The following is a 13,681-nucleotide window of genomic DNA, read 5'->3' as shown; positions in this document are numbered from 1 at the left end:
TAACACAACGACAGTTACAACCATCCACTCTGGTTACACAATCATTCTGGGAACTTCAGCTCAGCGCTCAGTACTCACTGCTTTGATCTGTGTGAGGAATCTGTGAGAGAAGCAGCTCAAATCCTCAACTCACTTCTGTGATTCTGTCTTGAAATGTACATGAATATGAATGTTAGTTTAGGTATAATCAGTAGCTCTGCCGATCCATGTCATCCTGATGAAGCTGTAATAGTTCAGTGTCAAAAAATACATGCTTCAATAAAATGCTTCAAAGCTAAAACTTCTGCTGTTTGTTTGTGTTTAAAGGACAGTGTCGTCAGCATAGATTTTAACATCCACACTGACACCAATATAAAAGGGGGTCAGCACTGAACCTGGTGGGACTGCCACACCTATTGACTATAATAGCTGTATATAATAGCCGTGTGTATATGTTTGCTTCTCTTTGTTTAGCTCTGTTGTCCTTGTTTAGCTGTGTGCTTATATGCATATTTTCCTGTACATTTGTTCTTGGTGCTGTGTGAAAGTATATTCACAGTGACTTACATCCACAGTCACATTACTGGTGCCAACAAACTCAACAAACTTGATTCTGTTCCTGATTATTTGCTATGAAACCAAACTGAAATCCATAAAAACAAGGATGTCCATAAAACACTGTGAATTTTCAGTTTATTAAGAATCTTACAGTGAAATAATTTGACAAATCTGCCACACTCTGAATCATGTATTAAAAACAAACCCAAGCACAGACAAATACTGTAAAGAATAAAACATCAACCAGTCAGCTAACTATTCATCTTATCTATCAAAGTAACACTACAAAGAGTTTACACTTAATTACTGTAAATATAATGTCTAAATATGTATTTATATTTTTAGGATGACTGTATCTATCCTGTATAAAAAGACACATCATACAACCAACCTCATCAAGTCATCATGTATATTTGTCAATATAATTAAAGTGATGAATGAGATGAATTGATGAGATGTGATGGTGATCAGTCAGCATGTGAGCAGTTGGTGGAGCGTCCCTTCTTTCTGGAGATCATCAGCAGACTGAGTCCACAGCAGTACACAAGACTCTTCACTATCAGCACTGTGTACAGCAGACAGAGCAGCTTCACCCTGCACTGAGACTGGAAGGACACTGAGACACACACACACACACACACACACACACACACACACACACACACACACACACACACACACGCATATACACACACATATACACACACACACACACACGCATATACACACACACACATACACACACACACACACACACACACACACACACACACACACATACACACACACACACACACACACACACACACACACACACACACACACACACACACACACACACACACACACGTAAGTAACTTCCATATTCCAGTACTCTTATTTAATGATTATAGAGTGTTCAACTCCCCGTTCTGAATGAAATGACAGGTGATGGTTACATATGACTCTGTGGTAAGAGCTGTCCACAAGTCTGTAGTAACAGCTTGTCCCAGATCAGCCCTCATAAGACATTTTTACATTTATATTTTACTTCTATTAAGGTTGTAGATTGAAGCTTTGAATGTCTATTGTTAATTTGATGATGTCATTGTCATAAACAAGTGGGTGAATTATGATTTTTCGGTTCTATAAATGTAATTTCTGGTGCTGTTTGATGGCTGCTAGACTTCCCCGTTAATACAGGTTCTGCCTCCCTTTGTCTTTCTCACAACAGTGAAAATGTAGTGTTTGAAGGTTAAATGCCAACAAATATGGATTGAAGCAGAATGTTTTGTTAGATAGAAACATGTGAGGAGGAAATGTCAGGCCGATCGGGTTTATCCTCTTTTGAAGAACATTTGGTCTGACGACTAAGACGGTAACAAAGAGCAAAAAAGCTAAACAATAAATGTGGTTGCTTGATATTTGGAACTGGTGTCCTAAGTCTTCATGCCCATCTCTTCTCTCATCAGAGTAACTTTTATTTAAAACCAGCTTTGCATGAAGTCAGAGGTCGGCTACAATTTGAATGAAAGTTCAAAGGCCCTCCTTAAAAACAACCAATAAGGGCCCACCAAGCGTTGTAGGGATGGAGCCAGGACAATGATTTAAATAGCAGCATAACGGGGCGTCGCATAGCTCAGTCGGTAGAGTTGGCACCCCATGTATCGAGGCTAAGTTCTCACTGCAGCGACCCCAACCAGCTTTTTATTATTCTAACATATCATATATATTATATCAAAGGGGGCAGCAGTTGATCTTACAGTCAGCTTGCTGCAGAGCTGGCAGGTCTGCTGGCTCTCTCTCTGGAGGACAGGAGGCAGCTGGAGCTGGAACCTCTGGAAGGGAAAAGGAGTGACAGTGAGCGACGTCAGTCGTCTGCTCCTCTGATATCTTGGACAGCAGTGCATCCACATGAAGCTGAATCACTGCTGAACAGTCACCAAGCCTTCAGTACCTTGTTCTGCTTGGGCCTCCACTGTGCCCCCCTCGTGCTGGACGGAGCAGCGGTATTTATATGTGCTGATCTCTTGTTGATGGAGCAGCAAGATGGAGGCGGCGTGTCCCGACTCTCTGATCTCCAGCTGCTCTCCCACAGCAGGGAGCACCTCCTCCTCCAGAGAACCATTCTCCTTTCGTCTTTTCCAGGAGAACCGGACTAGAGGAGGAAACATGTCTGAGGCCAGACACAGCAGAGAGCTCTTCCCCTCCAGGTGGGCTCTGGATGCTGCTGGGTACACGCTCACCACGGGCTTCATTACCTGCTCATCTGAAGTTTGACAGCAGCAACAAACAGCACAGACACACATTCACACAGTCAACAATAACATACTATCATATACTATCATATCATTATGAAGATACCTTTATACCGTTATACCACTTTGTGTATTCAGAAGGGACTAATATACATATTATAACAATATTCACCTTCGTATCAAAGTAATTGTGATGATTTCAACATGTATAACATATTATTTAATTATCATCATATACTTAGACGTTTGTCAGAATAATTTTAAATGAATGAAATGTCAAATATGAATAATGACTGCTGTATATTATTACATACAAATGTTTAGATGTTATTAACCTATGAGGGGGATTTACATATAATATTAAATATGATATAATATAATTATGAAGATACATTTGTATATCTTTATACAGCTTTTATAACTATGAAAAGTATCTTAATATAGTTGAATTGTATTTCCTATATTAGGGTCTTCCATATTCACCTTCACATAAAATATAGTTGCTAATATGATAATATTATGTTTCCCACCATTTATTTTAATCTTGCTTAAGAAAATGATACAAATAATAATGTATTTACTTATTTCATAACAATTTTGATATATCATATGGTACAATATAATATAACATAATATTGAAGATACATTTATATACCTTCATAGAGTTATCACATTTTGTTGATTCAGTAGTGTTAATATAGATATAATAATATTTGACATATTTACCTTCATCTCTAAGTAATTAAAATGATTTCAATATATATTGCATATCATATATATTTACAAAAATACTCAAACTGCACACACACACAAAATAAAATATGCATACGCAATGCATTTTTTTTCCGTAACTTTATTTATAACTTGGGCAAATTCAATATAATATAATATAATATAGTATAATATAATATAATATAATATAATATACTTTCAAAATTATATTTACAGTAATATATTTGAAATCAAGTTGAGTATCATATACTATTCATATTAATAGTGCCTCGAGATACATGTCAATTATTTTTCTGAATCATATATTAAAAAACATAAATTAATATGCATGAATTAGATTTATTGTACAATCACCTGCAGTATCTGTTTGCTGTTATGTATAAATATGTCTTCCACAAACATACCGTACCATCACATAACATGAATGTCATGAGGTCAATTTTACTATTAAAAATGATTGAATTTTGATCCTCTACAACGTAATTTAATTCATTTCTAATATTATATTCTGCTGAATTATTGAGGGGATCAAATACTTTATACTTTTTACTTTATACTTACTTTATATATAAAAATCTGTTTAATCTCCTGCAGAATTAAAGAATAACTTGAGTCGTTGTTTGAGGAATTATGAACCTTTTAATAGAACAGCTTCACGGCCACAAGAATTCTCTACTAATGATGGAAAAACTAACATGAGAAGCCTGAAGCAGCAGAAACTCATTAAAACACATTTTCAACTTGTTCTATAAAACAACTGAAGGGACATGAAATATTCTCCTTACCTGTTACGTACAGTTTACTTCCAGAGCCAAAGATCCTCCACAGTGAAACAGAGTGATACAAAAACCATCTCCACGATGTTTCTCTAATCCAGTGGTTCTCAAACGTCTCCAGTCATGCCCCCCCCCCCCCCCCCCCCAACAAAACAAAGTTTAACTTAATTGAAATAACGTACAAAAGACAAAAATGCAGATATTTGTCAATGTTGTACAAATGTACAAACATTTCACTTTGCTAGAATGAGAACAAAGTTGAATCAGGTTGAGCTCAAGTCTTATCGCTGCATTCGTGGCTGCAATGAGCCTGTTTTGCGCTGCACATCTTTTCAACGTAACTGGCGACCTGTCCAGGTAAACGTGCCTTCGCCCAATGTCAGCTGGATCGGCTCCACCCCTCCGTGACCCTGAATACAGGATAAGCGGTAGACGATGGATGGATGGATCTTTTCAAGGCGAGGTTGCAGGTTGATACTGACACTCTCAAGTCATGTCTTAGATCTGTGTTTTCAGTGAGGCGACAGCAGAAAAGCCCATCTCACAGAGAGAGGATGTGGTGAAGGGAAGCAGAGTGAATGCTCCCCTCCACACCAAGCCAGAACTCACTCATGTCTGGCCTGTAAACCTCAGCCTCAGGGTGGAGGCAGATGTCATCTCAATGAACTGGTCCTCTTCATCAGAGGTGAAATCAGTGAGTGCTGCTGCATTGAATGGATCCCTCACTCAGTCATACAGGCAAGGGAAGAGATGGGAATCACTGTGGTGGCTCCAGAATCACTGGTTTCAGCAAAAACCCTCAGATTCTCAAAGGAACCAGTATTTCCTTGAGAAAGTGGTCTGCCCCACATCTCAAGCTTTGCTGTGAATGTGCTAATATTGTCTGCCAGGTGAGGAAGGTGCTTGTCTCTGCCTTGAAGCTGAAGATTTCATTCATTGAGTTTTCTAAATATATCGCTGAGATAGGCCAGTTTCATCAGAAATTGTTCATCACTAAACTTGTTTGCAACGTCATGAATCTGCTCCTCCTCCAAAAACACACAAACTTCCTCTGTGAGCTCAAAGACTCGGGACAACACTTTCCCTCTTGAGAGCCACCTAGCCTCGCTGTGAAACAACACAGCTGAATGTTCAGCTCCATCTCCTCACATAGTGTGGAGAACAGACGCGCCTTCAGAGGTTTGTTTTGATGAAATTGACCTCACCATCGGTCAAAACCTCGCTTTGTTCAAATGTGGTTTGTGCTTGTTCTAAAGTTGTACTGCATTATACTGAGGTGCTTCTGATGTTGTGTCCAACACCTCAGAGAACTTAATACCAGTTCAACATCACAACATTCTGCAAAATAATAATACTAATAATAATACATTTAATTTGTAGAGAGCTTTTCCACACACAAAGACGCTTTACAGAAAACAAACAAACAAATAAACCAAATAATTAAATAAATATATAAGTAAAACAATAATAAATAAGACAAAGCCAAAACAGAGCAGCAATCAGCTGAAATGAGGGAAGGGGCATGGGGCTAGTGGTATGCCGAGGAGAAGAGATGGGTTTTAAGGTGGGACTGAAATATGGTGAGGGACTCAGAATCACGGATGGTTTGGGGAAGGGAGTTCCAGAGTCTGGGAGCTGCCCTGGAGAAGGCTCAGTCCCCAAAACTACAGAGGTTGGATCTCTGGATGGAGAGGAGACCGGCTGATGTGGATCTGAGGGGCCGAGGTTCTTTAGGACCGGTGATATGGAAATTTTGTACTTCTTGATGAGAGATACTGAACTGAAGACTTACACATGAGAAGGTTTGGTGAATGTAAATGTGTCCTGTGGCCTGTGGCCATTTGTGTGTGTTTTGCAACCCATGGGTGTTTTGCGACATGGGTGTGGTTTATGACCCAGGTGGGGTTTGCGACCCATGCAAGGTTTAGATAAACATCGGAGTTTATGACTTCCATCCCTGTGAACTGAGTGAAAACACACCCACAAGAAGATGGATAAATATCATGTTTGTCTCACAACATTTTGAGTCTACACATTGTAACAGACCAGCATGTTGCTCTGTGGATTCTCCTCTTGATCAAGATTAAATCCCTGTTTGGACCTTGAGCTGACTCCGATCTCCTTCCTCCAGTTCTATACCAACGGGTAATTATTTTAACAACCGGGGTGATGTGGTCCCAGGTTTTGGTGCGGGTGATGAGTCCTGCGGCTGCGTTCTGGACCAGTTGGAGTCAGTTGATGGAGCTGGAGCTGATGCCATGGAGGAGTGAGTTGCAGTAATCCAGTCGGGAGGAAATGAAGGCATGAATGAGTCTTTCGGCATTGGAGGGTCATAAAGTGTAATCAACACCTCTCTAAACGTGCATTACTTTTAGCTTCGTGGACCCAGTAGACGAGCAACTTAGTGCCAACAAGTGTGTGAGAATCCAGCGTGAACATCTAGCGTCCACATGTGTCTTTCAAAAAAACTGCAGGTACACATGATGGATGTGATCAATGAACACATTTATTTCTATTAGTATGTTAACTAAACTTAAAACTTCCACTTTCTAATTACACTTTTTAGGACAGCAGTATATTCCTTTGCAACATTACCTTCGGGCTGGTTTTCAGTCCATCAAGTTCAAGGAGTATTTTTTGAAACACCTCAAACGTTTTCATCAGTTGTTTTGGTAGTTGAGGTTGATGGTGTAATGGGAATTTTGGATGTTTGTAATTTATAATCAGAATATTTGTCAGGCCAGACGTCGGTCCGCATCTCCTCCTTTGACTGTTATGCTATGACGAAAATGAATGCCTGTTTGTAGATGATATGAACATGAGTGCCACATTGACATAAGATAATTTCAGGACTATGACGCCTGTGTTCTGTAAATCTTGACCTTGCCTGTACATCTTGTCTTTGTAAGATAGGACATGATCCGTCCTATGTCCATGGTTCCTCCTCCTTAAAAGGGAGATTGTTGTTAGACTCAGGGTCGTTCCTGCTGATTCTGAACCTTTGCATCAGAAGGCAGGGGTGAACAGTACTTTCTTCTGCAGATGAGAATACTTAGTGGAATAAACCTCGGAGAAAAAGCGATCCTGGTTGTTGATCTTTATTGGGCAGATTCATTTTTCCACAACAATGGCGTATATCAGCACCATTAACATGGCGAAGGCACTTGAAACATCCAGGTTCTCCAGGACTTCTGTTCCCTCGTTCACTATCCTTGCACTGGTTGGATCAACATTATGGCCCCTCATCATGGTCCTTCATCTGTAACCTGCACTTCTCCATCCTGTTGGAAGTAGATCAGAATAAACATGTTTTAAGTCATCCCATTTGAAAACATGGTATTGTCTTTGAGTGTAACACAAAGTCCAGTGTGTCAGAACTAAGCATCTGATTTACCTACCAAGTGTTCTTTGAAGAGATCCTCATCCTTTTCTCAGAGACGCCTGCCTCAAACAAAAATACCTTTAAGGCTTTAACAGCAACACGACACACATGAAACTGAAAAACACCAAGTAAAATACATTTGTCCCAGGTTCACTTTCAGAACAGACCAGCAATGCAACTGTTGCTGACCAGACCTCAATGACACCAACTTAAGTTAGAACAAAAGAGACACTTAACCTTTTACCTTTACAGTGTCAACACTTCACATGTCTGATGTAAATGAACGTAAATTAATTCAGCTACCAAAGTGAAACTGTGTTGAAGTCACTATTAGCTAGCTAGTACCGTTGCTAAATTAGCTTGATTTCCCCCTGAAGTAAAGTGCTCGGTGAAAACAACGTATTTAAAGTTACTGTTAGATGACGGATTCTATTGAATGGGTGCCATTTCCGTCAACAGGACATTACATGTATAAATATGCATGACAATTAACTGTTAAATACATTTTCTTATTAAGCAAAGTGTCCTGCATATCGGCCCAATTGCAAATTTAAGAAATATAATTTCAAACATTAAATAAATTACCTAGAACACTCAAAGATAGCATTTTAGGCCTTCCCCAGCCTCTGACTCTACACTGTTCCATGCAATACAATCATTAAAATCCTTCAGAAATCTTAAGTAGCTTGCATTGTTTGGTGACTCCATACCCCATCTCTGATTTGCATGCGTTTAATTCCCAAATAGTCCATAATAATTCAATTAAAATATACATTTTATTCGTGTCCCCAGGTTTTCACACAGTCCTGTTACCTTGACACATAATCCCTTCTGGAAAATAACTCCCCAAGTCACGTGTTCAACAGGAAGTTGGTTCATTTGAATCTTCTGAAGGCCATGGGAAGACCAAAAGCAAGTTCTCACAGTTACTTTTCTGTATTTTTAATGATATTTTAGTGTTGACTGAGGGTGTCATTAATAGTGTACATTCGTGCTACCTAAAATATTTTTTAGATATTATTTGTTTATTTCAAAAATATAATTTTTTGGTCAACCACTACATTGTGCTCTGTGTGCACATGATTTTAGCAGAGATGCTATGTGGCTATTTTTTGTGAGTTTCCTAATTCTATGCTAAAAACTCAGTCCTGTTACTCTTATGTGAGTAACAGGACTGAGTATTGTTCAGTACTGAACAGTATTAAACAGCTGAACCTGCTGCTGCAAAGGGTTTAAAAGACAGACAACATCAAACATCAGTTTGTCCACTACAGGGCACTGAGACATGGCTAGGAAGCACATGAATGCTTAAATCATGTTGGTTGTTCAGAAAATGACCTCTGCACGTAGAGCACAGAAATACAGGCTGTTCACTTCAGAGCATCACACCAGCAGGCGACACTGCACACGGGGGTCCTCTATGTGCACACATCCTCCAGCCCAATGTCCTTCTGCAGTGTCAACCAGCAATCTGACAGCACTTGTCACCAGTGCTTGATTACTTATAGAGTGCATATCCAGAGGTCTCCACAATCCACTTTTACGGGGACGGCCCTTGCTCTCAGTATAAACAGCGAGGGGATTTTTTTCCTGTTTTGTACTGAGCTGTTCTGACGAGGGTTCACTGCTGGAACGTGGAACTTCTTGGAGGCGAGCGACGGGAATGGTCCCCCGGACGGTGTGGGAGGGGCCCTGAAGAGGAGGGCTGGTCTGGTCAGCAAAGGGACAGATATTCCTGACGCCACAGAGCTGCTGTGTTGCAAAAGACAGACACAACAATCACGTTTTTGTCAACGAGGAAACAGTTATGGAGATGCTCAAAGATGTGCCATCAGTTCCATCCATATGAGGATGCATCAGTGACCCTTTAGCCCGGAGAACTGACATACAGGGATGTCAGCTGCTTGTGCAACACAATGTGAGCTGCGACTGTTTCAATGCAAAACTTTTCAAGTTCAGTCATCAGCTTCATATTGTCATTTTTTGTCACAAATATCAATTATTTCAACATGTCACCAAACATTTCTTCAAAATTAACAATTAAGGGAAATTGAGGGGAAAGCAAAGGAATTAGTTGATATGCTTTTAATATTGCTTTTTAAATGGCACATGAGTTTTGGTAACAGGACTGAGAAAAATGCATCCATCTTTCACTTCACTTCTAAAAAAATCATACAGTTGCCTGAGATGGACCAATACACATTTTGAACAGTTAAATATGAATGTTTTTAGATTTGGTGTTTAAAAAAGCTAAAAAATAAGTGAAATTTGGAAGAGTTACAACTAGCAAATGGCACTCGTTCATTAGAATCCCTCAGATACAGTTAGCATCTGTAGCGAATGAAACACAGCAGAAACCGTTTCTGACCAAATCAGTGATATTGGACAAACATTGCCGTTGCTCCTGTCACTCACATGGATGTCGGAGGATTGCTCCAACCTGGCACGCAAAAACAAGTCAAGTTCAGGAGTGTCCTTGGTTTTGATTCACAGTTGAAACTCAATAAAGTTACACTGACTTAGTGTTTGCTGTTGAGTGAAACGAAGAAATAATTCTTCAAAATGGATATTAATAAGTCAAGTTCTTTTTTTCAGTTTGACCAACTTCTTAAAACAAGTTGTTAACTTACTTAAAGTACGTTTTTTATGCTGGTAAATATCTTTATTGTAAGTGTCACTTTGTCACAAGCCTTGCACCTGATTGTGGTCGACACCGACTCTGGAGTCTTCATTCAAAACAGGGAGACAGATAAAACCAATGTCCCGTACTGGAAGTGATTCCTTATTCCTGTTGTTTTCCTTGTTAAAAGTATTGTGGACTAGTATATCTCTAAGATCTGTGTTCCTTCTGTAGAGAGAGATCCCCCAGGACTCATCAGGAGCAGATGTGGTCTGGAGTTCATACAGGCACACGGGGGCCAGACACACTACTGAGTCCCATTATGAGCTGCTGTGATGAAATTAACGACTTGGATCAGCCTTTGATTTCAATTTTTAATTTGATTTTCCATCAAGATTTTGAAGTAGAATAATTTGTTCATCAGGATGTGAGGTGTGATTGAAGTGTTCCCTTCGTGTTTTGAGCAGTGTATATCCATCTAGCCTGGGAACACATTGGGTCCCCAAGAAGAGCTGGAAAGTGTTGTTGGGGAGAAGAGCATCTGGAAGGCCCTCCTAAGCCGTCTTCCTCCACGACCCTTTCCCGGTTAAGTGGAAGAAAATGGATGGATGGATGATGAACTGTGGTTCATAATTCATGTTCCCCTCAGGATGAATCAGAACAACTTTGATGATCCTCTGACTTTAATCTCACATTAGAATGTGACCAATACGTTGGTTTATGATGAAAAACCTGCAGACTCATGACATTTGTTGCTCAACGTCCTCCCTGATTCATATTCTTCTTGTGTTTACAATCTATAACATAGTTGTTAGAATTCTTCATGTTTATATTTTACTATTTTGATCTATTTTGTACAAACCACATGTATTGTATGCCTGTATTTATTACTGGTAACCAGTCTATCATAGGGAGACATGTAGAGACAGACAGGTAACCAGTCTATCACAGGGAGACATGTAGAAACAGACAGGTAACCAGTCTATCACAGGGAGACATGTAGAAACAGACAGGTAACCAGTCTATCACAGGGAGACATGTAGAGACAGACAGGTAACCAGTCTATCACAGGGAGACATGTAGAGACAGACAGGTAACCAGTCTATCACAGGGCCGACATGTAGAGACAGACAGGTAACCAGTCTACCACAGGGCTGACATGTAGAGACAGACAGGTAACCAGTCTATCACAGGGCTGACATGTAGAGACAGACAGGTAACCAGTCTATCACAGGGCTGACATGTAGAGACAGACAGGTAACCAGTCTATCACAGGGAGACATGTAGAGACAGACAGGTAACCAGTCTATCACAGGGCTGACATGTAGAGACAGAAAGGTAACCATTCTATCACAGGGAGACATGTAGAGACAGACAGGTAACCAGTCTATCACAGGGCTGACATGTAGAGACAGACAGGTAACCAGTCTATCACAGGGAGACATGAAGAGACAGACAGGTAACCAGTCTATCACAGGGAGACATGTAGAGACAGACAGGTAACCAGTCTATCACAGGGAGACATGTAGAGACAGACAGGTAACCAGTCTATCACAGGGCTGACATGTAGAGACAGACAGGTAACCAGTCTATCACAGGGCTGACATGTAGAGACAGACAGGTATCCAGTCTATCACAGGGCTGACATGTAGAGACAGACAGGTAACCAGTCTATCACAGGGCTGACATGTAGAGACAGACAGGTAACCAGTCTATCACAGGGCTGACATGTAGAGACAGACAGGTAACAGAACATGTAAATCCACACAGAAGGAGCCTGAACCCAAACTGGGAATTGAACCCGGGACCCTCTGGCTGTGGTGACACCATCTCCACCACCCTGCAGCCCTTCATCTGGATTATGTTTATTGTGTTCTACTAATTTGGGTTCATCATGGTGCCTCGGTGCCACTTTAATGCCCTCACTGTGTGGAACAACAACAAACCTGCTGGAATATCTTATAAAAATATGAATGAATATGAATTGAAATAAATGATAAGCCCTCATTTCAGTGTGTTTGTGACTGTGGCTCATATCCTGGTGAAATATGTGAACCTGGGCTGTGGTTCACTGCTCTCTTCCTGTCACATACACGGTGTAACATCTTTTCATCTGTTGGTTTTTGTTCAGACTGCAGGGAACATTTCTCACTGTGGGGACGTCCAACACAAGCAGTAGTAGGAGGCTGAATGACTGAGTTTAACATTCTGGATCTTCAACTCACAGTTGTTCTGTGTCCACACAGCTGAGAAATCATCTTCCTGAGGATGATTGTAAGATTTATCAACTTGACCATTACTCTTCTGAATATACAGAATCCCTCTGAATGTTTCTGTGTCTTTCTTCTGCAACCAGAGTATGTAATCACTGCCACACTGGTTAGTTCGGCAGCTGAAGGACACGCTCCCACCAACTCTCCTAGTCAATGTTAAATCATCCTGAATCAGCTCTGCTGCCATGGCAACCAGCACTTTAGAGAAACAGACAGGTGGATGAAGGTGAGTGTGACATTGTTTGTTAAAGGTGGACTTTGTTGGCTCCTGATTGGCTGGAAACACTCACCTGAACACAGACAGCACAGAGCAGCAGCCGAGAGGAACAGCATTTTGTTCAGTGATGTTTCCTCTGGTGAACCTGGGGAGAAGTGACGCTCTGATGCAGCTGAGGCCAAACAAAGAGCAGCTGTGAGATCAGATGAGGGCCACATGGTTTCCAACAGGTCCTCACACCTCCCATCAGCCCCTGCAGCAGACAGATAAGCCCGTCTCCATTTTTTATAGGTTTCAAAGCAGCAGTTTTTTGTGTGGAAACAACAACAGCATCGAGTCAAACATCCACACTGTGACACCACTGTAAAAGATCATATAATGATGAATTCACAGCTGGAAGCTTTAGTTTTATATCTATCATATTCATAGTAGAATAGCTTCTTTTTTCATTGTGTGATTCATCAAACTGAGACCTTCCATCTCACAGAATTCTGTCTGTGTTGAATCTTCTTCTTCAGATACAGTATCTGTTGTTGCAAACAGAAGCCTCCTCCGGTCAGCTGACAATGAAGCACACCGCATCGCCAGAGCAAGACCGAACGCTGGCACCTCGGAGGCAAAGCGGAGGCATTAAGAGAGAGAAACACTAAAGATATGTGGCAGACCGTCCAGAATGTCCGAGGCTACAAAAGCAGCAGCACAGTCAGCTGTCAGGTCTGCCCCACCTCCAGAGGACCGGCCACTCTGAGTATCCACAGCACATGTGAGAAAGACCCTGATGAGAGTGATTGTGAGTAAAGCTGCTGGCCTGTGGGCCACAAGAAATCCTCCTGATGGGAACATTACAAACCGCTGTGGGATGTGCACGGCCCAGGGCAGGAGCGCTCTACAGCGGGGGATTAAAACC

General features: G+C 40.9%; 1 protein-coding gene across 1 annotated transcript; it reads right to left on the bottom strand.

The window, feature by feature from the left end:
* Positions 1-665: 665 nt before the first annotated feature.
* Positions 666-12,961, bottom strand: LOC311012629 (immunoglobulin lambda-1 light chain-like). Its single transcript, XM_084008181.1, has 5 exons — positions 12,428-12,961; positions 4,292-4,326; positions 2,474-2,785; positions 2,280-2,354; positions 666-1,153 (listed from the first exon to the last, which is right to left on the bottom strand). Coding segments are annotated over exons 1-5 (573 nt in total). The 5' UTR covers positions 12,430-12,961; the 3' UTR covers positions 666-1,004.
* Between the last annotated feature and the right edge of the window lie 720 nt (positions 12,962-13,681).

Source organism: Eutrigla gurnardus (genome assembly GCF_963514095.1).
Source record: "Eutrigla gurnardus genome assembly, chromosome: 4".
NCBI classification, from domain to species: Eukaryota; Metazoa; Chordata; class Actinopteri; order Perciformes; family Triglidae; genus Eutrigla; species Eutrigla gurnardus.
Note: the sequence above shows the minus strand (reverse complement) of the source record. Positions and strands in the feature narration are given on the sequence as shown.